The sequence below is a fragment of the Amborella trichopoda genome, chromosome 6 (assembly GCF_054954075.1).
Source record: "Amborella trichopoda isolate Santa Cruz 75 chromosome 6, AtrichopodaSantaCruz75HAP2 v2.0, whole genome shotgun sequence".
NCBI lineage: Eukaryota > Viridiplantae > Streptophyta > Magnoliopsida > Amborellales > Amborellaceae > Amborella > Amborella trichopoda.
In genome coordinates, this window is record NC_142341.1 from 36,652,500 (window position 1) to 36,680,411 (window position 27,912).

Here is a 27,912-nt window from a genome sequence, read left to right on the forward strand (position 1 = left end):
TTGATGTTTCGTCAGTCTCGCTGTCCTACTTGTATGCTTTCCCTCATACTAACAACCAACGGATTCCTAGGAATGCCCTGTTTTTGCTCCAAATTGTCGACATGCTCGGTTTGGCATGTACGGCTCGGCAATATCATCAAATATCAAAGTTGCAGGGCACATTGCAGTTTGAAATGCCTGCTGCCTATCATCTGAAATGACCTCATCAGGGTTGAAATAGGGATTCCAGATTATCTGTTATATGATATGCAATTAGTTAATAAAAATAATTACACATACTTAAATACTATTAAAAGAAATCAAAATCAAACTATACACTAACCTCATTAGGTTGGAGGTTATCAATTTCTTGTCTGATGGGAGGCATTAAGTTATGTGGATTGCCAAGATATTTCTTCGGTGGCTCCCATCTTTTGGCCCTAGGAATATTTGGAGGGCTACTATGTGGTATGGGCCTCATATGCATAATATGCTCATATGATCAGCATGGCAATAAATTGAGTATGATAAAATATTAAATTTATTAAGAAAGCAGTCTAAACTATTACGCTTATGTCATATACCAAAACAAATAGTCACCTGGATGAAAGTGGCTGAACCACTAAAATGTCTTCGCTTGAAAGTGCAAGCTTTTCCAAGTGAGTGATAGAGGAATGCAAGGGCTGCAACACCCTAAACTTATGTGCTGACACCCTCAATATCTTCAAAAAATTGCAGGTACCTTGTTGGCAATGTTGAAACTGATGCATCAGCGAATATGGTTATACTGATGAGGAAGAGCATATATGCTCGAGTATATCTATAACCTTGAACTGGGTTTGCATCAAGTGGCATTTCCCTAAAATTCGCCTTAAGCCATGTATGCCCCAGGCTTGCCAAGTTGCCATCAGGGACTATAGCCAACTTATCTTCTATAAACTTTCACAGGTCTTTGATAGGACGATATGTGACTGGATCGCCATCCACAGCCAGTCCTAATATCTCGTACACATCAAATAGTGTTGGTGTCATCTCACCATTATGAATGTTGAAATGAAAGGTGTTGGTCTCAAAACGCCACCTCTCTATATTAGCTGCGACCAAAAGATGATCAATTTCGCCTGGCCGAATGATAGCCAACGGATCCAACCCAGAAGCATGAACTAACTGAACGTGTTCTCTTGCTAATTTTCATTCAGTTAATTGATAACACTTCTCATCAATTCTAATTTCTTCTTTCTCCTGAAATACAACAAATAGACAAAAAATTAAAATCAATATATATACATGTACTTTCCATAGGATGTTTGAACGAAACTGCCATTGATTGAAAATTAGCAAATAAATAGAATGGGTAGATGAATATATGCATATACATGTCTTTCCCATATGAAATATGAGCAATGTTCTAGATGAAGTTGCAACAAACTAGGGTCCTGAGGATCTCCTGGATATCCTCCATCGGGATGTAAACGATCCATATTCACTGAAATCCCATATGGTCACCATGTTAATCATAAGGCTACACATGTAGAACTTAGTTGGATAACAAAAAAATAATAATGGCATACTATTGATGAAGAAGAACATTGCTACAATCTATTGATGAAAGAAGAACAATGTTAAAATGAAATTGCTATGCTAGTCCAACTAAGGATCATATACTTGAAAATCGAAATCAATCAGTGAATATGGTGGCCAAATAAAGAATTGATTCTTTGAGTCAAACAGATAACTAAAAAGAATTCAAAGAGTTATTAAAAAACCACTAAACAACTTAAATAATTAACTACAGCTCTTAAATCCAATTTAATATCTCTACTTGAAGAACTACTATACAGACCCCTTAGTTAACCAGATATGCACAATCCTCATCCACTTCTTTTATCAGTAACGATTTCAAAACCACGTGAAATACTATACTAAATCCAATTCAGTGGATCTCAGCTAAACAATAACCAAACCCTAGATGGATAAACAAAAAAAAAACACAGTAGTCCCCTTCCAAGTAACCATCCTCGACCAAAAACTAAAGAATTCAACTTTAATGAGTAACAAAATTATTTCAATGGAATTAGACATTGATAAACAACAAATCATTTCATTGTAAAGACAAGAATCCAACTTTCATAATCAGCTAAATCATTCCATAAAAAACAAAGAATTCATGTTAGCTCAGTAACCAATCTATTAAAAAACCACACAGTTCAATCAAAAACCGAAGAAATCGATTTATAGATAGAACAACGACTCCATCAAAAAAGAAAAAATTCAATTTTATGTCAAGCAACAATTTCAAACAAATAACAGAGAACAATGCTACGTATAATACAAGTAACAAATTAAATCCAAAATATTCAAATAAATGTAGTCATTGTTACTTGAATCATAAATCATAAATCATAATTCAAATAAATTCACTCATTAAATACTTTGCAAAATATTCAAAGTAAAAATGCACTTGAATCATAAATCACATACATATTTTATTTTCTAAGCTACTCAATCTATCAACTACAAAAATCAATAATTTACTAAAATATCAATAAATGTAACACAAATTTGTGCTTAAGACTATATAAGAGTATAAACCCCCAAATTTAAGTAATTTATAGTTATACAGAGACTATAAAATTCCAAGTTCTCAAAACCCCCAAATTAGAAATATCTAATTCAATCACAATGGAGCCACAAATTAATTCAATCTATACTAAAATCATAATAAATAATTAGTATGCTTGAGTATAAACCCTAACCAAAATTCAGATGGCAATTTAAATAAAAAATCGACCCACATACCTTCACAATGTGAAATTGCTTCAAAATCCAAAAAATGTCACCTGCTAAAGACGAACATTGTTGAAAATCAAAATAAAAAAACTAACCACTATTCTTTACCAATAAGGCAGACAATATCAATCACACTCTCAAAGAATGAGAAAAACACAGATGCACTATGAAATAATGAAAAAAAAGCAGAAAATAGAGCGGACGAAGTTTACTCACTATCCCGCTCTATTTGGATGTTCAACACCCGAAATTTCAAAAGTGAACCTTTTTTTTTTTAAATCCCGTTTTCGAATGTTAAACATCCAAAAAAGGGCAAAAGTGTCTTTTTTTAAAAAGGCGTTATGAAATATAAAAAATGGATAGATGAGTAATAACATAAACTATTAGGTGTAACCGTAATAATATAAAGTATCATGGATATATATGTAATTTTCTCTTATTTTAAACCATACATTTATTCAATTTGTTTTATTGATTTTAATTCTCTTATAAAATTAAGAGTAATGATCCTATAGAACCCTCTCCTACCCATGTGTGTAGGACCTCAAACGATCACCATTAAATTTAGCACAGATCACTAGAAAAGTTATCACATGGGTGTGGGACTTGACATTTTTAAAGATCCGTGTCAAATTGAATGGTGATCCTTTAGGGCCCTACACATGGGTGGGAGAGGGCCCTATAGGATCATTCCTCTAAAATTAAAGCTACAATCCAAAATTTAAATTAATGTAAATTTCAAATCAAAATTAAAAATAAAAAATAAAATTCATTTTTTGGCCCTTAGATTAGGTTGATTCAATATTAACCATTAAACATAGCTTCTTATGTTATGTTATGGCTTTTGAAATATTATATTTATGTTTAATATTATTTTTTCAAAATAAATAGTTTTGGATTTTCAGGATCTAAAATTGTGACCTAAATACTTCAGATCTTGAAAATTTGCAGTTCGTAATTTTTTTGAAACACTAAGCCAAAGGCCTCAAAGACAAAGTCTTTTAATAGTTAAACTAAGACATACTTATAACTTTCTTTTGGACCCTAAAATGTCACGGCAAATAATTATATAACTAAGCTAAAGACCATAGTTAATCTAGGATCTTCTTCAACTTTTTTTGGATCGTAAAGGATCACGGCTAATAATTATACCAAAACCAAAAGATATATGTCTTAACTTCAGACATTCAAAATTTGAAGACAAGCAATAGCCCTGAAGCACGAAGATTCGAAATCATAAGTTTTAAAATCATATGTTCAACTTTTTTTTTTTTCGTCTCATCAAATTATAGCTTTGGATTTTGAAGGTGTAAAATGACATTTTAATTTTTTATTATAATAAAATTTTTGAATTGGGGGCACCAATCCTACTTATTTACATAAAAAAGAAAAAAATAGCGTGTCGAGAAAAATAAGGAATTAAAAAATAAAATATGAACTTAAAACAGAAAGAAGTTTTTTATAGAACAAAACTAATTACAGAGGGGGAGGTCAGAGCTTTGAAACTCCTCGCTTGACGATTGCTCGCTTTTGGTTCCTTTTGAAATTCTTCTCTTCACAGTTACAGGTTCAGTACTTCACACAACCTGCGTGTCGAAGCACACAAAACGGCAGTGTCCGCTCCTCATTTCCCAAATTCAAATTGCTTTACTTTATTCACTCTCCCGCTCTCTCTCTCTTCTCCGGACTGCTGCTTCTTTTTCTGCTGTGTATGGTCATCGCCATTTCCCCCTTTCTCTCACTGAACTTCTCTCTCTCTATGCTTCAGTTTCTCCCCCTTTCCCAGATAGGAATGATCCCCTCAGCTTTCATTTCCTCTCTCTAAACCTCTTATTTCGCTCTCTTATTCATTGGGAAAACGCACTGCGGAGTAGCGAAAAAATTGAAAAAACATGGATGACAGCGTTGATGTTCCCATGGAGGAAGCGGTTGAAGCCCTAATTGATACTCTGGTGTGTCCTCTGCTTCCAAGCAGAGCGTCCAACTCCTCTGCTCTGTCTCCTGCTCAAGAACAAAAAGTAGCTAACCAGGTAAAGAACATGCTTATTCTTGTGCTTACACTTACATTCAGAAATACACAGTTCTTAGTTAAGCTGGTAGTGTACAACATGGTGCAGTCATCCATGAATGCTCAAATACATTCATATATGGATTGATGTTTAACTGCATTGACAAGTAGATACTAAGCATAGATGAGTGTCTTTAGGTGTGGAAGAAGTTGGGCATGTAGATGCCTATATCACAAAATCCTTGGACAGGTGACCCTCATTTTGTATGGATGTATGTAAGTAGAGATGGAGGTTGTTGGGCATCTATTGGTTGTATGTCTTTTTGCATTTTCTACCTTTGGGGGTATGAGAATGGTTGAAGGGTAAGGGATCAGTTTAAAACACCAAACTTCCCTGTTGCAATAAAATCTTAATGTCAATCAAGCTTAAGACCGTTTGTTCTATGTCTATACATATGATTCATGCTTGTTGTCAATCAAGCTTAAGCAGGATTAATCCATTTGATATATGTCTATACATATGATTCATGCTTGTTGCTAAAATGTTTAACATATATATATATATATATATATATATATATATATATATATATATATATAATGTTTGCAAAGATGTTGCTTGTTTTTCCTGATAAAAAGAAAAGACTGTTGCCTGACTTTGGTTTGGGAATTTTCTTTCATTTATTTTATTCTAGTGTTAGTGTAAAAGGGCATGTTTTAGTCTATGTGAAAATCTGGTTTTCACCCATTTCAGCATTCCTCACTTTGGTAGTGGAGTTATGTAATACAAAAGATTTAATTGCAGTTTTCAATATAGCACTCTGATAGAGTTTTCATGACTAGTATTCTTGCCCTCTATTATATGTATTTCAGTCTATGGATGCCAATTATCAGAAAACAAACAAGGGCTAGCGATGCATCTTTCTTTGAGGTGGAACCTGATATTGTCTCTTTTATTCACGTGAGGACACTATGCTGTGTGTCTTTTTTTGTTTTCAGATGCATGCAGCTGTGTTGCTCTACAACTATTACCACCGATGCGAATTTCCACAGCTTGAATTTCTCGGGTTTGAAAATTTTTGCAAGGTTGCAGTAAATGCTAAGCCAAATTTGTTAACTTACATGAAGTTCATGAAGGAATTCTCCACAAAATCAACTGAGAAATACCAAGAGCTTTCTCTCACAGAAAAAATGGTTAAGGAGGCATGCGATATCGCTGAAGGACTCAATGCATCAAAACCAGTTCCAAACATACAAAGTTGGCCTGTCACAAAAGTTGCAGTTTTCTTAATTGACTCTATGAGAAAGAACTGTTTATTGATGTTTGGTTCTATAACACTGGGTGTCTGGTCACTTATAGAAGAGAAGATCGAATCAAAGGATACAAAGATGAAAGCACCTACAAGAGTAGTCCATATGGAAACTAGTGGAATGCCAATATTCAACTCAACTGAAGGTGACCTTTTGAAAATTGCATTCACAGCTGTCAAAAAACAAACAGGTATTATCTTTGTCATGAACATTGTTCCTTCTTATTTGTTACTTTTATAATGTACACAAGGTAAAATGCTAATCATAAGCTAATATGGTGCATGTTTATGTTTTATTATAGCATCAATTGTTATAGTTCTTATTTGTCTATTTGTATATATCTTTCTACTCGTCCATCTATGTCTAGGTGAGGGCCCTCCCTATCAGTCCATCTATGACTAGGTGAGATCCCTCCCACTGATTAGTGTGCGAGTTCTTTCCATCACCGATAGATCTCCCACATATTTGGATGCAAATAATTACATACACTGGGAAATTTGGTGTCTAACAGTGTTGGAAGGTTTAATATGTCTCATAGGTATGAGCATAAATAGGTATGAGTATAAGTACATTGTTATATCATTACAAAAACAGATATTATTACTTTCATAATATACGTATCATATATACAATTTTAATTGATTTTATGTTATTGAAGTTGTATAAATAAGTTAATTTGATGGTGGCTTTTGTTGATGATTGGCAAATTACAGCGGGCCAAATGTCAGATGATTAAAATAATTTTCTGTGATTTGGCTTCTATGTCATAGTCCAGCTGCCATTCGTTAAGAGCATTTCCATGACCACTGCTCTGATTTTGTAAAGACTGATTGAGGTGTTGCTTGTTTGTTATGACCAGGCATTGATCAGGCTGATTTGAATGTGTTGGAAAGAAGTTTTTCATACTCCCTAAGCAAAAAAAGGGAAGCTGTCCAACTTTATGTGATGCAATCTGTTAAGAGAATTGATGGTGAAATCCGCCAAGTTCCCATAAAAGATGTCGTGAATAGGTATGACATGCTAATGGCTGTTCTCTCTCTTTCTCGCCACCCCTGCCCTTTCTCAAGGTTTGGCAATCCATGGTTTGATGTTTATTGCAAAAACTTTGTTAAAATTTATGACTTTTGAAAATTCTCTTTACCAAATACCAAATTACCGTCCATGTAGTATGGCAGGTTTAATTATTGATTGACAACATTAAGGTTAGATTGATATTTTCTAAGGGTGTATTTGGCAATCATAACTAATTAGGGACATTTTAATTCTTTTCACCTAGGGCAGCCTTTGATGCTTCCCTTATTACTATGTAACTTGGTTGGGATGCTGAACTTACTATAGATTTCTCTTGTTTGCGTTATTCTCCTTTTCATTTGTCTACATTCTAAACTTGGAAACAATGATGTGTTTTCTCTTGGTATGATGTTATGACCCGATGTTCACTATTGTCTGATACTTTTTCTTTCCTATGCAGCCTGGACGGTCCAATATTCAGGAAGGAGTTCCTCAATTATGAAACAACTTCGGTAGTTGAGTATTTCCATTTACTACCATATAAGGCTTTCATCTCGGAATGGTTCTCTAGGTAACAGTTGACTGTGACTCTAAACCTCTTTAGGAAACATGTTATGACCCCCTCAATTTGTCAGAATTTTTAATGTGTGCTCAAGGATATATGGTGATATATTATTGTACGTCAATAAGACAGGCCTTGTACACTATTTAGAAGGTCCTATAACCTAGCTTATCAATAGACTGTTTCTTTCTCTTTGATAAAATGTTCTTTTCTCTGCTCTAGTATTGCATATTCTTGCATAAAGTTTTACCTTTTTTTATTTATTCTTGCAGAAAATTTTGCGAAGTATGTTTTCCTATTATTTCTATTATAATGTAAAGAACCTCTCACTGATATTTCTTATTTCTTTATTTGTTAATTGCATGTCTTTTTTTTTCTATTTTATTTTCTGCTTCTTACTTCTTTGTATCTCCATTGTATGTCTAATTTGAGAATAATTGTAACTATGGGGGCATTAGCCACTTTCTCCTTTTGGGATGTATTTGTGATTTTTGTTGAGCTATGAAACTTCTATTTTCTCAGCTCACTCATATGTGTATATTCGTTGATTAGGTTTTTATTAAAGCTAGAATAATTATTAGCTTGTTTTCCATTAAACTCACATGGTACTGGAGTAGTTCATTGCATTGTGATTATTGTTGTTTAAATTTTATCCTTTGGTTAACTAGAAGCTTGTGTAATAGAAATCTAAAAGTTGTAAATAATTTATATTACTATTTTCTTGGGAATAAGAGGATGTTCAACCTTGAAATTTCATGTGCAAATCTGTGACTTCATCATCATCATCATCCGAGCCTTATCCCAACAATTTGGGGACAGCTATATAAATTTAGTTCTGCCAATAGGTTCAAGATTCATAAAAATATGTAGCAAACGTTTATGCTGGCTGCCTACATAACACAACCCTCCTCCTTTACCCCGGCTTGGGACTGGCATGGGGCTGGCATGTGCAAATATGTGAATTATTTAAAAATTTTTGTTTGGCTTTCAGATTGTTTTTTTAAACTTCTATGTCGAGTCATGCTTTTTATTTTTATTAATTTAATAAACCTTGTATCGTGCATAACCTTAGTCATTTCCTCTTAGCCTATTAGCATCCACATACATTAGAACTGTGGTAACTTGTGGTTTATGTTTGGCAGCAAACACAAAATAATTAGCATTGCTAAATATATCAAACTAGATAGTGGTTATTGTCGATAACTATTCTGAGCCAGTACTTGGTATTGTCTGGAGAGAATGGAAGGTGTCATATAAATGTCTTCTTCAAGGTCTCCTCATTGGAAAACATTTTGACATATGGTCACCACAATAACCACATCTTATTGGAGGATGAAGTCATGATTTTCTTGTAGTATGGGCTAGAAGTTCGAGTAAATCCTTGGGCAACTGATTTTTCATTGGTCCTCTCAATTCTATGACCTAACCAACCGCATACTCATAGAGATATGGGCTTGATATTTGTAGTAATTGCTCATTTATTTGAGAGAAAATGAAAACACTTTTTCCCTTGCAAACACACTTTAGATGCAACGCAAGCTACTAATTTGTTTTTGGAGGAAATTGTTCAGTTGCTTGAAGTATATTATGTTGTAACATGTTTCTATTTAGTGATATTTTAATCAAATGGAAGATATGTGTACTATGAGATACTATGATGTGAAACAAAGTTTGCTATAGTGAGATCTATGTTATAAAGACTCGGACATGTATATTATCGCTTGACCTGGATATCATTGTAAAAAATGCCAACCTCAAATTATCTTCCAAGCACAACACGTTGATGTAACCAAAGATCAGCCACTCGTTAATCTTTCACTTACAAGACCTAAAAACACGTTTGAGAAAACTTTAAATTAAACAAAGGCTGATTATCTACTAGTTTAGGAGGTATTCGTTCACAAACCTGAAGAAGTAAACTTAAAAATCAACATGCAATTTTAGAAATTTATTTTAGTGTTTGGGAGATGAGTTTCTAATCCATAATAGATTGAAATCTATCTTTAAACGAAATCAACCAAATAATTGATTGCAATCAAATTTAAAACTAGTCAACAGCCCAGAGGGAATAAGTGGTGTAGAATAATTTTAAATTCATTCCATTGGCTTTTGGAAGGTGAAGGGACATATAAAAATTAGGATTTTGATTTTAAATGTGAAATTAGGGAAAGAAAGAGGAAAGAAGGGAAATAAATGAAAGAAAAGAGGAAAGAAGAGAAAGAAAACAGGAAAGAAAAGAAAGAAAAAGAGTAGAAGGGAACCAAGAAAGAAAAGAAAAGGCCTAAGATGGGAAAGAAGAGAAGAAGAAATTAAAGGGAGGGACCTTGGGAGATCCTACCACGCCTTCTCTATGGCCTTTAATCTAAGTGTTTTAGATACCTTTTCTAGGATTTTTTCTTTCAAAGTTCTTAAAAAAAACATTCTAAGGGCTAGACGACCCCTCTCTCTCCTTATATATAATTATTAGAAAAATGACGTAAAAAATGCTTAACTAAAATAACATATTAAATAACCAAACTGCCCCTTAAATTCTCTAAAACTCGCAAAAGGCATTCGCCCGTCATAACTAAAATAATCATCATAATTATCAAAACCTCCCAACTAATTGGAGTCTGCTACACTAATCCTGGTCTGCCATTTTGCTTTTTTAAGGGCTATACCGTTAGTGAGGCCATAAGTCCACACATCTTTTCTCATTACTTCCAACTATGTCCTTTTAGGCCTACCCTTTGCCCTTTTTTAGCTTTCCACTTGAACTAACTCGCACCTCTTAATAGCTGCTGTACCGGGTCTGCGCTGCACATGGCGCCACATAAGTCTACTTTCTCGCGTCTTATTGCCTATTGGTGCCATACTTAAATTTTCTCGAATGTATTCATTTCTAATTCTATTCTTTCTTGTCTTGCCACTCATCCATCTGAACATCTTCAGTTCAGCTACACTCATTTTATGGGTATATTGTTTCTTGACCGTCCAACAGTCTAGCCCATAAAGCAAAGCTAGTCTCACAGCCGTCCTAACTTTCCCTTTAGTTTCATTGGCATGCAACGATCACATAAAACTCCGGTTGCACACACCCAGCTCTCTATGTGTGATATCTTTTTCAATCTCTCTAATTTCCTGGATTATCGATTGAAGATATCGAAAGTGCACCTTTTTTGGTATTTCTTATCCGTCAATATTAACTATTTCCTCGTCTCTAATCCTATCATTGCTAAACTTTGCACTCTTAGTTTGGCTAATTTTAAAACCAGTAGATTCTAGAGCATCTCTCCAAAGTTTCAACTTTATTTTGATGCCGTTTCGGGTCTCATCGATCAAAATTATGTCGTTTGTGAACATACACCACGGTACCTCGTCTTGTAGGTGCCTAGTTAAGTCGTCCATAACTAAAACAAAGAACTATGGGCTCAATGCTGACCCTCGACGTAGACCTATTGTCACTGAATCGTTTGTCTCTTTACTAGTTGTTCACACAGTAGTTAGCGTTCCATTGTACATATCTCTCACCAAGTCTGTATAGTGTTTGGAGACTCCTTTCTTTTCTAACACCTACCAAATCAAATCCTGAGGTACTCTATCATAAGCTTTCTCTAAATCAATAAAGACCATGTGGAGTTCTTTTCCCTTTGCCCTAAACTTCTCAATCAATTGCCTTAATAGGAAAATAGATATGTCCAAATAACCCCAGCTTTCCCTCTAAAAAAGCTAAAACTCTTAATCAAATAAGTGAATTAAATTAGCCCATAGAAGGCCATGGTGCCCTCATCATTTGCCCTCGGGGAAAAACTTGACCTTGTTGAGGACACCTTGATGTAATGCTGATCATTCCACGAACAATCAATTAGGATCTTTCCAACAAGTATCTTCTATATGAAGCACTTTTGTATCAACAATACGAACATCCACCACATCCTCTATCCCATTGATTCAAAAAGCGGTCCGCTTAGCGCTTAGGCAGCCGCTTAGGCGGGATGGGGGGCTTGGGCGGACCAACTAGATGAGTTGTCCCTAGGTGCCCACCGAGGGACCCTAGGCGCTCGCCTAGTACCCCCCAGTGGGTTTATGTGATTGAACTGAGGCAAGTTAAGCAAGTTTATGTGGACTGAGCATATGTATCATGATTATTCATCAACATACAATGACCCTTTTACGTGCTTAGCAACTGATTGCAAATCACCAATTTCAATGCCTAATTGCTCTATTTTGATTAAGAAGACTGCGGCTTATTGCAAGTTGATCCTACTTTAACCTTGAGGACGAGTTTTCTGATTTTCTCCAACCTAGGGAGCATGATGCAGGAGCAACTGAATTACATTTTAATTTTTTTATTTAATTTTATTGTTGTATGTTTTTTTTTTTTTTTGGGTTTTTTTATATGGTTATGGGTTAATTGGGGATTTAAAACATAGCGGAAGTAAGGTGGATTTTTTATTTATTGTTGGAGGCACTTTAAGAAAATACAGAAGGTCATTTTTTGATGGATATAGTTTTGGTGAGTCAGCCGACACACCTATTGTTGTGCAGTCCCTCATGCATTGACCGACTATCTCTAACATGGACACCAAAAAATGGTACATCCTCAAAAAGTTAAAATGGATGGTGGAAAAAACAACATAAAAGATACTATTTATATTTTTCAAGAAAAAAATTCGAGATACACAAGCATCATCATGGTTGAGATGAGCAAATCCTAATATTTTGGGTCAAAATTCCATTGTTGAGATGATTTTAGAGTGAGACTGCACAAGAATAGGTAAGGCGGCCGACTCACCAAATACTTTTCCTTATCTAATTGTCAAATGGTAGTTTGTTATTTACACTTGTTTTTGGTTTTCATCAAATTGGCTGATTATGTAGAGTTCCTAGTTTCGTGGGAATTGGGAAGAGAATACATTGGATAGAGGGAGAATGAGAATATTTCCTAAATTTGTGGTTCTATAGAGAGATGAGGAATAGATTGGGTTTCAGGTTTCAGATTTCTTTGGCTAGATGTAATTCATGCTTGGATAGGAAGGGGATAATTTTTTAACTTTTATGTTATTTGTTATTTTTGTATAAAAGAGATGTAGATGGCTTCATGTGGGAGAACTACAAAAAAACTTTCGGACTTTAATTGAGAAGAAAAAGAATGAGCATGCTTCCTTGGAGAAGGTTTGCATAGTTGATTGGTTCTCTCTTGCTTCCTACTTGTCCTGTGCTTGATTTGGGGACTGAAATCTTATTTGTTGAACTCTCTTTTCTCTGACTTTGTTGTGTAACAAGAGGGAAGTTTCTAAAGCCTCAAACACTGGTGTCATGTTCTTGATGTGCAAACATGTGCCAAAAACATGTTTGCCCATCAATGTTTTAAAATGCTGGATGCGCCCAAAAGCATTGGGGGGGCTGATGGGGCTCGATGCGGTCCGGATATGAGTGCATCGTTGCGACTTGGTCAATAATTATAAAAAATTCTAAAAAATCTAAAAAAATAGGTCAATGCATAGAAAAATATGGAGGCGATATATGTGATATTAGGTATTTAGTTTGTTCATTAACTCCAAAAGTATTAGCTGTCGAAAATTTTGTATCCGCTATTCCCTGATAAAAGCTAGAAACTTGAAACTAGCTTCATAAAACATGCAACAATTAACTACCATAAGCACAATTCTGCAACCACAAAATTTAAAGTTACAAAATACTGCAAACTAAAAGTTACTTGAAGCAAGTATCGATTCATCATGGCCCTTGAAACCTTCAATTTGTTGTCACAAGTTCGCCTAAACTTCCTCAAATCAATACCCAAAAGATACAAATCAACAACCAAGTATCAACAAATGCACAAAGCGAAGATCATCATCAAATAAAATTTCCGCCCAAATTTTTTTTTGATTCAATCGATCCAATAAAATCCACAGATGTGGCCAAAAAATGATGTTTGGGGGGCTTAATACCCCCCATTTTCCAAGGTCGGCATGACCTTATTACCCATGCTCGAGGGGTTCAGTTTCTAAAAAAATGCTAAACAGATTATGCAGCCTGATGTGCTTGATGCAGGATGCGGCGCATATGCGTGTGCATCTCTCCAAACTGCATATGCGAGCATGTGCGATGTGTTGGGTAGCACATAGCGCCTGATGTGGCCGAATAAGCGGCGATGCGACTGCATTTTAAGACCCATTTACACAAAGTAAGGCAAATCCATCATACTATTAAAATCTTATAAAGCAATTTGCAAAATAATCATGTGTCGAACATTAACACAGTGATTTGGGTAACAATATTTCCATGATATCTGGGGGGATGAAAATGCAAAGCAAATAGTTAAAGAGAAGGTAGGATTTATCCTATTCTTTTAGTTTAGAGGTTCCTTATCATACACTTGATTTCTTTACTATGTTTCCCTTTATTTTGTTATCTTTACTTCTTTGCCATTCCCCCCCCTCCTTTTGTCTTTCCCCATGCATCTCTATTCATCTCCATCTAGATGGAACTTGTCGGACATATCCTCCTTTCTCATAACTGGTATGTTACTTTTTAACAAAAAGATTAGTCGATCTTCAAGGCCAGACTTGAAATTAATTAGGGCTCCTTTTGCTTAAAATATATGTTGTTTGTGTGTGTTTGTGTGATATATATATATATATATATATATATATATAGATAGATAGATAGATAGATAGAGAGAGAGAGAGAGAGAGAGAGAGAGAGAGAGAGAGAGAGAGAGAGAGAGAGAGAGAGAGAGAGAGAGAGAGAGAGAGAGAGAGAGAGAGAGATTACTTTTCTTCTGTGGTAAGAACCCTGTCAAGAACCCTATATTTATTTAATGCATGAAGCACTTGCTTTGATGTTTGAACTGCATATTCAATTGATTTCCTAGGTTTATATTCAAGTTTCTTGTTTTTGGGTTGCTTTTACTCTGAAGAGAATGCATTTATTTTTAAAGTGTTTCTTCTCTAGATTTGTATAGTATGGTTGTGACAATACTTTTTACGATGTTACTAAGGGAAACAAATTACATTAAATACATTTAACAATGCATGAAATTGAGCGTAATATTTCAAAGTTTTGGGACATTTTAGTTTTTATGGACTCATTGATAGTTTGGGAAAATTTCATCATTCTTTCTCAAGCAATAAATAATATCACAGAAAATTTCATCATTTTTTCTCTCAAGCAATAAATAATATCACAGATTGTACCATTTGTACTAGCTAAGTAATAGAAATTGTTCTCAAAATTTGATCTTACTTGTTGTCAATGACTCATGTTTCATAGGTGACCCTTGGTGCTTTGCTTTCTACGCCTAGCATCCCATATTGTAGGTCAAGGGTGTAGTTACTGGTTATGGATCTAATACTTGGGCTCCAAGCACCACTTGTTTTGATAAATAATGATTAGGTTCCATTTTGACTCCACTCATTGACTGAAGTTGCATCCAAACTTCATAACCCTGTGAATATTACATTGTCTTGTTTCTTTGGATATTTCTACCTTTGCCTTTTGTGTATAATAGCATGACTGCTTAAAATTTTCAAATATTTGCACCATGCTTCCATGTCGATATGTCAAAACTTATGTCAGGTAATGATGACCCTATGAAATTTCTTTGTACCGTTTCCGTGAATACTATTTCTTTTACAATGCTACTTTGCTTCTGCAACTTATATATTCTCTTCACAGGGAAGCTTTACTTGGTGGATCAAAACTTTCAGCGGAGGCATCTGCTAACTCAAATGGATCAACTGGCTCTAATGTCTCAAATAAGACAAATTTGGCTGTGAACAACATACATCCAGCGGGGAAAATTGATGCAGGAACAGATAATGAAGCTCTTCATCATGACCATAGAGAAATGAAACACCACGCATCACCATGTTGTATCGCAAAACCTGCTGAGGAAGCTAAGATTTCTCCTACTTTGGATTGCTCAAAACTTGAGGTCACTAATGATGGATCCCAAGATGGTTCACTTGAAAAACGCAAACCGCTCCCACTCACTCCAAGGGTTTCAATTAGGCTTGAACGTTCCAACAATGACAGTGTAAGCTTTCAGAAAAACTGGACTATCATTTCATAGTAATTCCATTGAAAATATCCTATATAAGTTGTATCATTTAGCAGTAGATATGTTTAAATTTCATCATTAAAGACTAAGAATTTCGGAACAAATCAGTGAGCTGAAAGATATTGACTTTCGATAAAAACAAGTGCTATAATCATTTGCATCTTTTTACAACAAAGGAACTTAGTCTAATCTCTTAAGTTCAATTCTTCACCCATGTCCACCCTCACTGCTGTTTATCCTTTGTTCACTCATGTGCTTTGATATGGTGAGTGTTTGAAGGGAAATCCCAAAAATATTAGATATTCTTGTTCACTAAATTATTTGAGATTTGCATCTTGGATTACAAGTGCTGAAAAAAGGAAAAAGGAGAATTTATATTATCGATATTGGAATGGATAATCAATCATTTTTAAACTTCTATTTGTTCATGAGTAAATAAGAACACGAAGTTCAAAGACTGTGGCAGGTTATTCTTGAATCGTTACATACAATTTTTTTCTCCACATAGCCCTTTTTAAAATGTTCCCTTATCATTATCATCTGTTTTTAGTTATTCTTCCTTGAAATAATTATTTTAACTTTTTGTTTCATTTCACCATTGACAATTAAAAAGTAATGCTTGCTTCCATATGTAAACAGTAAAGGTAATGTCCAATACATTGAACCTTTTTGTTGTGTGCTTTTGATGTTTCATATATTTTCTTTCCTTTTTTTGGTTCACTGGCGGAGGGTAAATTGGGACATAGTGTAACTGATCAAGCAAGCACCTCAATCCTTTGATAATGGGTGCCCATCAAGCTTTGTTTTACTGGCCAAAAGCTTGAATTATAAAGCCTAAAGGATGAATACTTGGACTATTCATACTTCATATGGTCTAAAATCAATCCCTTTAATTCATCAAAATCCTTATGTTTGCTATTATATACCCTCTCTTTAGATCTGCAATGGATTCCACCCTAAAATGATATTTTCACAAGACCCAAAATTCAATTGTTCCGTCTCTTTGAATTAACCAAGCATAATACATATATTTTTAAGAGAAACCTTAATAGCTAACTTTATTCCCAAGAAACCTAATTGCTACAATCTTGCTAAACCTCTACCATGAAAAAAGTGTCTCTAAAATTTCTACAACAATAAGAGACACAAATACCCTTAAGAAAGAAGAAAAAAAAGGAAAACTCTAATTTTTTGACTACATCATTCTCTCTTGTTGAACTTCTCGCATCCTTCAGAGGCCTCTCCAATAATTGGTGGTATGGTCCTGCAATTCACCCAGGTACGTTTTCTTCTTCGATAAACCAATCAATGAAATTCATGTAAAGCTTGTAGTGGTACTCTGGGATATCAAGTGTAATCGTAACTTATTCTTCAAGCTAAAAGGGATGTTTTTACATGATTGCACCAACATATAGCAGTTTGGGGTTGATGTTGGCATCTTTTGCATTCAGGTGTGCTCCTTCACGTTTATATTTTCAAGTTTCTTCTCTGTCTCATCTCAAAGTTTGAGATTTGGTACCAGATCTATTAGATTACGAGCACCTCTTTCTCAGTAATTGGTATTTGCTAATTGTTGCAACCATTGGCCAATGTCTCCTTGGAACTTCGTTGATCTCTACTTGAAGTTTGTAGATCTATCCTCGAAGTTTGCCGATCTAGACTCGAAAATGTAGCACGACCTGATTTATGCTCTCTTTAGTTTGCTGATTCACTTCATCCATGATTTTTGACAGTATAGCCTCCACTGCAAGATAGGATTCCACTTAATTTAAGGAAAGAGGGAGAAAGAAAATAAAACAAACTAGAGAAATAAAAAAGAAAAGGTAAGAGAATGTCCCCTCTTTGGATCCGTTCTAAAAGATCTTCTCACAAGACCCAAATGTTAATTCTTCTCTCTTTTGAATTCACAAAGAACAAACAATATATATTCTTGACTCTCGAGAAACATAGTCACTAGTAAATCCTAACCCTTTGTCTTGTCAAACATTAGCCATGACAAAAGTACCCCTAAAATCTTTACAACAACAAAAGACACAAATACCCCTAAGGAAGAAAGAAAAACAAGAAAAAACTCTAATTCATTGACTACGTCACTTGTTCGTTACCTATGTGTATGATGCTTTCTTGAAATGGGTATTGCCCTTGCATTTTAATAGAATACTCCTAAATAATCAATGTCCATAAGGTGTTCTATTTGATAATTGGAACCTTTTTTTGTGCTGTCATTTATCTAAAGATAAATAGATCAAACAATTTTATTTATTTTGCATGGAATGGCACCTCTCGAATGTCTTCTCCTAGTCAAATTTCTTATTGAATATATATGTATATGGTATATGTATTTTGTGTTTGTACACATAACCATAGGGATTAAACTTCTCCTTTAAGCACGATTTCGTCTTCTTCCAAGCCGCAAATTTATCTTTTTCTTGTCGGACTGGACTTGCTATGACTGCTGCTCTAAATGAGGGTATGATCCTTCAGCTGAGCAGCCACGAATTTTACTTTCTTCTCTTCCAGTAATACTGTCCACACACTAGCAATCCAATTCTAAGAAATCATTGGATTGCAACCTGCCTGAACATTCCAGCACATGGACTTGAATACCATGATCCAACACTAAAGCAGCACAAACCAGAGGATCCTCAAACGGGAGATTTTCTCTTTGTTGGTTATGGGACATGTTAATCTCCTCTCTGCATTCAGATCCATCATTGTCATTAATGATTGAACCTCATTCAAAGCGGGTTTGACGCACCTCAAGCACTAGTTCCTTGAATTGCCTCATCAGATCATTGATATCATCATGTGTAGGTCCGAAACCCCCATCACAGCCACAGCCTCATGATCCTCTGGCAGCCATAATGCATAATTGCACTGTCTAGAATGAAGGGGAAAAACAAATAATAACTAAGAGGAGAATCTATTAGGGCTGAAAAATTGATTGAATGAAATAATGGAAGTCTACATGCCAAGCTTCTATGCTTGTCTCTGGTTCAACCAGCTATCAGAATAACTTTTTTTACTCGTGTTCTATCTTGGTGCTTCAGGTAGCATTTCAAGGATCTTTCAGAGTTTCAGTTATCTACGAAAATCTTGGAAGTGAGCTTGCTCTGATTCCAGATGACGAAGGAAGAAAAGGATATACAATTTAGAGAGAGTGAAACAATTAAGGCTGAAAAATTGATTGAACGAAAGAAAGGAAGCTGACATGCCTCTATAATTTTCCATGGTTCAGCCACAATTCACAAATTCACCATGCTTAAAAAATCAAAAAACTGTTAAACTTTTCACTCGTGTGTCCAATCTTGGTGCTTCATGTTGTATTTCAAAGATCTTTCAATTATCTACAAAGACTATTTCTAGGTTTTTTTCATATTTTGTTGTTTTAGGGCTCAAATGTTATGATTTAGAGCATAGGCTTGAAAATAATGACAAATTTTATGACTAGTTAAGACCATATTTATTAGTTATCAGCGCCATTCTAAAGTCCCAAATTGTTAATTGGAAGTTAGATTCTTGGTTTTATATGCTTATAAATAGACTGTTATGTGTCCATTGTGAGGAAGCGGGAAATGTTATTGAAATTGTAATTGAACTTTTGAGTTTTAAAGTTATGGAGCTCGACTGATGGTTGTTGCGCTCTCCCTCTTTTGAGTTTCTCACTTAATAACCCTCTACAACTCAATTAACAAAGTGAGGCAAACTATTGCAGTTGAACTAAAATCTGCTGAATGCCAAACCATTGAAAATGATAAAATCCATGGATTTATAGAAATCCTCCTACCCAAACAGCTCCTAAGTATATTTTAGTCATACTTAAGGCATATGTTGTATCTTGAGCTTTGTAATCTTTTAGGGAAGCTTTTTTTCTCTCCAAGTCATGGTGCCCACTTTTTCTACCTCTCCTCCCTTTGCTTCATCTTCTTGCTTTAAACTTCTTGATATTTAAAGGGCTTAATATGTGTACTTGGGGAGTTGAGAAAATACTTTGTCAAATAAATATGTCTTTCTTTTGAAAGGACTGGTATTCATTTTGGACATAGCTACATATATAGGTAGGGACGTACATGTACATGTTTGTGTCCGTTATATGAGTTCATCATCTTCACTTCAGTCTAATGCTATTGTGAAGATCTAGGCAAAGGAGACCCTTGAATCCAGGATCCATACTTTGGCTTGTCTAAGGATTCTCTATACTCATATTTCATTAGAACTTCAGATTTGAGATCATAAGCTGGTGCTGGTTTCAATGTAGATGATTTTTACGTCATTCAAATGGAACATGTTACTTTTGATTGCCTGATAACTCTTCTCTTCCACTTAATGACTCAATAAGCATGTAAAGAATTTTTATGCTTTACAAGCACTAGCTTTGAAGTTGGTGAAAGGGTCGGTGCATTGGTGTTTAGGGGGGCAGGTGCCTCAACATAACTTCCTATGCTCCATTCCCATAGTTAACACTTCAAAAAGAAAAAATAAAAAAACATAAAAAATAAAAAACTTTGAGGGCGTAGAAATAATGTTCTTGCAGACAATGTCTGAATATTTGCAAGGTCATATGTACAGGGGCATCACAGGTGTTTTGAAAGGTATTAAACATGTCCTTTCTCAAAATTTGTCATGAGTTGTCAATTACCTTGTTTTTGTGAACACCATTTTTATGCTGTTATCATATATTTGTATCATCTTATTATGTTTAGTATCTCGAGATCTCCACTGGTAGTGGAAGTCAAATTTTGAGTTCTCTTATCCCTATTTGTCAAAATTTTGTTGCCTTTTCCCTTTTAAATGAATTATTTATTGAAAAAAGAAAGACCTATGTATAATGACAATGTTGTACACAATAGGTAAAAGAAATGGACACATCTAGCAAGCCATGTGATACAAACAAAACAAACCCAGAGCTAAAAATGGTGGATTCGTCTTGCAAGCCACATGATACCAAACTAATGAACTCAAAGCTGAAAAGGATGGATTCATCTAGCCAGCCATGCGATACCAAGATAACGAACTCAGAGATAAGAATGACGGCCTCATCTAACAGCCTGTGTAATACTACTAATACCAAGGTAACAGATTCAGCACTTAAAAGGGTGGACTCGTCTAGCAAGGCATGTGATACCAAGATGATGAACTCAAAACTAAGAACTATGGATCCTTCTAGCAAGCCATGTGATACAAAGTTTACAAACTCAACATTAGGAATGGTGGACTCATCTAGCAACCAATCCGATACAAAGATTGCAACTTCAAAGCCAACAGTGATGGATTCACCCAGCAAGCCATCTGCTACCAATATTTCTGATTCAAAGCTAGAAATATCTAGCAAGCGAGGTGATACCAAGATTACAAACTCAGAGGTAAAAGTGATGGATTCATCTGGCAAGCCATGCGATACCAAGATAACAAACTCAGAACTTGGAGGGAGTAAGTTCTTCTGCAAGGAGGGTTCCCACAATCAAGATGAGATGCTTGAAGATGCACTTCCATCTGCTGCTGTCAAGGGTCACTCAGACAAATCCCATGAAGTACTTAAGATGTTGCATTCCAGGAGAGATGATTTGTTTCAGGCTGCTTTATCAGCCCTTTATAGAAAAAGAGATGAGCTGGTAAATTCTTAAACTTTGATAGTGTTGCTTATTTTTGCCACGCAATTTTGATTAATAAGTGTTTGTTTCTTATGTTTGTTTCTTATACATGCAATTAATAAATACATCCAATGAAGTTTCTTTATTGATTCATGTTTGCTTGTGTTGGTTTTTTTGTTTTTAGGTTCATCAGAAACGGTTGGCAGAAGATGAGATTTGCAGATGTGAGAAAAGCCTACTAACAATCATGAATGGTAGGCTTTCTCCAAGTTGGTCATCTTTATAGAGTTTTAACTCATGCTTATGTTAACCTTCTCATTCTTTTCCTAACTTGTTATTGTACTTTAACAAGTAATGTCAAATGTTTTGGTATTACCTCGTGAATTGAATGAGAGGGTTGGAAGTCTTGAAATTATAGGATGCTGACATTTCTGTTGTTCTGTAGAAGAGGAAGATGCTCTAGAGTTATCAATAGATTTGATTATGGAAGCTTGTAAGAAGGCATGTTGTAAAGGAGATACTCAAATTTCCACAGTGGGGCATGAGACTTCTAGAGGGAATTGTTCATTTCAAAATGTAAAAAGGAAAAAGCTGTCGGAGGCTGTACTTTATCTTAAAAGTTCATGCCAGGCAAGTTCTGAACTTTTTTAATAAATTTACTTAGACATGGATGCACTCAACATGATGAGACATATTTCTCTCGTATTAGAGAAAATATCATTTAGGGGCTCAAATTAAGTTATAGAATCTTTAAAGGGCTCAAAATATACACTCATGCTTTAATTTTTAAGTTTCATTTCATCAAAAAGTTTGTTAAAATTATCAAATTAAAAAAATACTTTGGTTTGTTAAAAAATTAGTTACACGGGTTATTTATTAAAAAAAATATGTTCCTAAAAAAAAAAAAGTTCAGGGTTGGAAACCACTAATAAGTAGGGGCATTTTGCTAATATGGCCCACTCAAGTGGCTCTAGATAAATTACAAAAATAGCCCTAGTTGTTTAGGGTTTGGAAATGGAACTGCCAAATGAGCAAAATATCTCTAGTTGTTCAAAGTTAGGAATACCATTGTTTTTTTTTGGTCATTTGGCAATTCCATGTCCTCAACCCCGAACAACCAGGAGAATTTTAGTAATTTGGCTCTAGCCACCAAAATGGCAGCAATTGTTCAGAATTCCCAGCTGTGATAATTTGGGAAGTTTTAGGAGTTACCTTTATGAAATGAAACTTAAAACATAAACCCTTGTAGTAGTAAATAAGATCTTTTAGGCTTGTTAATGATTTTTTAAGATATTTGAGATTGATGTTATTTTCCTTATTATTATCTTTAAGATTTCAGATGCCATGCCCTCTGGTCTCTCTTATGGTCGCTTCCTCTCTCCTACACACTAACCTAATAACTGTCATCCAAAGTGTTCCATGCTTTCTATTGCTTCTGGCATGGTAAAACCTTCTCCTTCATAAGCCTATCAAACATAAAAAGGAAAAAACTGTCTGTTTTTAGTGGCTTTTATTGATGGATTGAACTTTTGAGTTGTTGAATGGTATGAGATTGCGGATTTATATTCTTGATGTAATGGCATGTGACCATAATCGAAGGCAAGCAACTCTTCTATATGGACAATTTCTTTTTGTAAGAGGGTTCTTTATTGAGATTCGCTGTACATTGGAGATTGCCTATTTATAGTTCTATCTTAATCAAGATTGTACTTTCACACATGATAGTGTGTTGGTGCTGGGTGCTAATTGCTAGCATTATTAGTTAAGATTGGAGCATGTTGTAAAAGCCATCTAGCTGTTGATCAATGCCTTATGGTGAATTTTGGTAGGTGACTTTTAGAAGTGTCATGTAGACCTGGTATACTTTGAACCTATTTTATGAGGACATGGGTACGAGAATCTGTCTTAGTTGGATTGAAATAATCCGATTCACCTACTTATATCTTACCAAGTCCACAACACGTCCGTAGAAATTCATATAATCTATACGTGTCTATATCTATTTAAATATAAAATTAATTTGTGACTTTTCAACTACAATTATCTTAAAAAAATAAAACGAGTGTGTCCAAATGAAAAATGCTCATGTCTAAAATAGACATGTGCCCAATAGTAGGAACATGTGTGTCTTGTTATTTCAATCTGTAGACTCGCTGGTCCATATAGCAAACACCAAATTCAGAAAATGAGCATTTCTAGACATGAAGGGCAACACAGAGTTCCCATTTATGTATGCATGTCGACATGTTTGGCTAGTGCATTGGTGTGTCAAATTCTCCTAAATGCATGGGCCAAGTGTTGTTACGTTGGTTTGAATTGTACATGTGGCACTACATGCTGTCAAAGAAATGATCTTTTGCTTGTAACGATGAACATCCTTTTTCTTCTCATATCTCCTCTTTCTGATTGAGTCATCCACATTGTGATATTGATCCTGATTCTAATGACCTTTTTATTTATTTAAAAACGGTGAACATCCTTTTTTTTGGTATTTTTGATAATTAATTCTGATATCCTCCCTGTGTGGTTTTGGATGGGACAGTTGCTAAAGAATGTCCCAAGGAGATAAGAACATTCCATGCATTATGTCATTTTTCAGTTTCTTTTTCTTCAGTGATTTGACTACTTTTTAGCTTTGATGTTGTTTTCGTTCCTTCTCTGGGTGATTGACATCGTACACAAGGGTAAAATTCAGTGTGCAATTTACATGTCCTACCCCCATTTTGAACAAAGGCTTAATGTGGTCTTCGTGCTATCTGTATGTTGGTGTCACTCGCCTAATTTGATGATATAATCTGTTCTACCACGTCGAGGAATGGCTAATTATCCTCTGTTCAATATATGATTCTTGTCTATTGTCCTGGTTATCAGGGTCTTTATTTTTTGAAATTATTAATTTTTTTACTGAAAAGGACAAATCTAGACCCCCAGGGATGCAGCTCTACTTGTTGAAGACACGCCAAACACCACACCTTGACCCTATCTGCCTCTCCAACCTCCATTCTTTTTCCTTCCTGAACCTGCCTCCTGTCTCTCCCTTCCCCGCTACTTCATTTGCAATATACACCTCTCCATCCACTCAAACCTCTCCAAACACCACACCTTGACCCTATCTGCCTCTCCAACCTCCATTCTTTTTCCCTCCTGAACCTGCTTCCTGTCTCTCCCTTCCCCGCTACTTCATTTGCAATATACACCTCTCCATCCACTCAAAACTGTTATATACTTAAAGCATTTCATTCCTCCGCTTGCCCCCATTTCCAGGTGACTGTATTCATGTTCCCATGTCATCATAAACTTCATGCCTTCAAGCTCCATTGGAGTGCTACCAGATCTTTTTGTTTTTTCAGTGACAGGTGCTAGCCTAGATCTTAATTTTTAGGAAGATGTGGTAAGAATTGATGCCGTTTATCTTTTATGGTAAGAGAATTCATGCCCTTTACATGTTCCAAGATCATTGAATGACCACTTTAATGGAAAAGCCTGTTCTAGCTATAATTGGGAAGAGTCATATGTATGAATCCACCATTATTCCTCCACTGGGACACTCTTGACTGGTTCACCCTTTCACCTCGTAATGTGAAAACATTCTTCCTTGATGACATTCCTCCAGTTTTCATGCTTCTAAACTTTAGATGGCAGCTACCATTCGTCCATCAACTCTAGCCCTAGTGTGTCATGGAATCCCCTAATTTACAATTTTTCATTAATTATTCCTGTGGTAAAGTGCTATTGAAGATAGTAGAGCTTGTCGAAATATGTAGAATAGGAAGAACTAATATACAAATACATTGTTCTCAACACTTCCCTTCATTCTGAGGAGGAAATATTCTTGGTCAACTGCTTGTTCGTGTGGGAGTTAATGTCAATCATGTGCCAGAGCCTGCGTGTACATATCTACTACTTTGGGCATTCTTAGCTCCAAAATTCTCCTTGTATAGTGGGAAATCGCTACAATGTGCCTAGCCCTATCATGAAATATCCGATTCCATCAATATGTATACTGCTTATGTTATTACAGAACAAATCTAACAACTTAGAGTAACAACTAGTTTGTATTCTACTTCAGCTTTGCTTTTCTAGCCGATCAATTTGTCGCCCTGAAACATGTGAAACTTGAAATGTACTGCATATTACCTTTATTTCTCCTTGCGGATTTGGATCGAGTATTGGAGCCTCAAAATCATCATCAGGGTCAGTGTTTCAAAAAGCGCTAGGCTGCACCTAGGCGGTTGGGGGGGTCCATGCCCAACGCCTAGGCGTGCGCCCAGAACCTGGGTGGCCCAATAGAAATTTTATTTTTTTGGGTTTTCTCTCTCGAAAGTAGCTTATAATGGGTTTAGGTTTCAAATGAACCTAAAACCCACAATTTTGCCCTTTTAGTATTAAAAAATGACCCAAAAATACCCTCAAGGAGCCGCATTTCCGCTGCTGGGTGGGGTGCATGCCTTGGGCGGCCACCTAGGCGGGTTCAGGTGAGCGCCCAAGGATATCTGCCTAGGCGGCCGCCCAGGCACTGGGCGGTCCTCTTTTTGAAAGAGTGCTTAGGCTTCTTACTTGCAACAATATATGCTACAAATAAGGACGATTATGTCCCTCATCATCATCATCATTATCATTATTATCATTATTATCATCATCTGAGCTTTATCCCAACTACTTGGGGTCAGCTTCATGAAAATATGGGGCAAAATATTACGTTGACTGCCCACCTACACATCCCTCCTCCTTTCTCTTGGCTTGGGACCGGCACGACTGGTTGGGATTGGCCATGGAGGGCTTAAGGACAATTATGTCCATGATGATATAAATAATGACCTCATGCATATTGCAAATAGAAATTATCTTGAAAGCCCATAGCTAAGGGCTATTTTTTTTCCCTATTACAAAAATTACCATCTTCCCTCTTTTTGTATCTGGTTATTTTTCGCTTAACAAATATACCCCGAGCTAAAAAAAAGCTGACAATTTAATGCATATTGCTTAGTCAGTTGGCATTCTTGCACAATATGAAATAACTTCCATTCAAATTAAAAATATTTTGAGTTCATGCTGCATGTGAATTCATTAACTTTTTGACATTCCTTGCTACTGTTGGAATTATTTTGAGAAGAAATGATTAAGACTTCCTATATGAGCATTGCAGGAACTAGATGAAATATGCGTCAAAAACCAGTGGTTACCACCAAGCTACAACACTTTCCCAGCAGATGGTAACATCAAATTTCTCGTGTTTGATTTTTGTTCAATGTAAAACTTGTTTGAGAATATAAAAAGAAAAAAACGGAAAGGAGAAGGGGTCTCATATAGTTTGGTTTTGGTGCAGCGTTTGGACTCATTTGTGCAAACGTAATGATTCATGGAGTGGACTTTGAATTTTGCGAGCGTGGTGAGTTGAAAAGCACTCCACAAGAAGCAAGGGAGTCGGCAGCCGCAACTATGTTGACTAAATTACGAATTACTGTTAGCGAGACACAGTAGTTTGAGTTGGCATTAGAGACGAAAGAATGACAAATCGATCATGCCATTTTACCTGAAAGAAAAACTGAAAGTTCCATTGTTGGTATAATGCTGAATACTGTGACAGCTTTATATAATCACTGTGAATGATGAATTATGTAATTTCAGAAAGATGATTTATGTGCATGTCTTTGTGTCCTTACTCATTCTTCCTCTTTTTTCTATAGTTTTGATTTGTATTTTTTTGGCTAGGTATTTTTATATAATTGATGTGACATGATGCATCTGAATGTGCACCTTTTCCCTTCATAGGTCCCCTTTGACATGGCACAGTATCCTCTTACCCTCTTGCTCTTTTATTCCATCAGCCACATCTCAATGGGGACTTGTAGATGAATCTAAGAACAGAAGATATTGGCACTTGGATCAGCGGATAGGGCATTAGGGGTCCTGCAGCACATTCGAGACATGAGTTTTACCTCTAAACTACCCAAATAAAAACCAGTACTGAACGTCTGAAAACTCCAAATGAGGATCTCCTCAAGGTCAGTCTTTCAGTTGTGAGCAGTGAGCATCTCTGTGCCGTGCTTCATTTCAAGTTTTACAGCTACTTTAACTATTTATTATTGGGAAGTGTTTTACTGTGGCTGCAGTGGTGGGCAACTGGAGACGGATTCAGGTAAAACTGAACCCTGGAGCTTGAGGAAGCTTGCTCCCCCCCTTTCGCCTTTCCTCTTTCCCTTCCCTCAATGCCTACCGTTCTCCATCCCTACCATCTTTCGTCATTGCACAATCCTCCTCTCCCTCCACCTCCCTTTTCCCATGACTTCTAATATTAGTTGTAAGTGACAATGGTGGTTCCGGATGAGCAACCTCAAGACCCACCGCCTGAACCTCTGGACCTGAATCCATGGAAGTGAGCGAAAGTTTTTTGAGAAATGGTTGAGAGGGGATCCAGCTCACTAAGATTTCTGGCAAAAACCTACATAGTGGTAATGGAAGATGGCAAGGTCAAAGCTCCTTCCACAAGAGAAGGTCCATGTGAGTTCAAAATTTTGGGGGGCCTCTCATTGGGATCTTACCAAGGTCAAAGCTCCTTCCACAAGAAAAGGTCTTTGGGAGTTCAAAATTTTGGGCGGCCCTCTCATTGGGA

General features: G+C 35.8%; 1 protein-coding gene across 1 annotated transcript; it reads left to right on the forward strand.

Moving 5' to 3' along the window:
- Positions 1-4,266: 4,266 nt before the first annotated feature.
- LOC18435103 (uncharacterized) lies at positions 4,267-26,945 on the forward strand. Its single transcript, XM_006845156.4, has 10 exons — positions 4,267-4,799; positions 5,777-6,278; positions 6,948-7,098; positions 7,560-7,670; positions 15,324-15,684; positions 20,559-21,320; positions 21,484-21,553; positions 21,745-21,929; positions 26,446-26,512; positions 26,626-26,945. The coding sequence occupies exons 1-10, from the start codon at positions 4,662-4,664 to the stop codon at positions 26,778-26,780; spliced, it is 2,502 nt and encodes an 833-aa protein (XP_006845219.1). The 5' UTR covers positions 4,267-4,661; the 3' UTR covers positions 26,781-26,945.
- Positions 26,946-27,912: the final 967 nt, after the last annotated feature.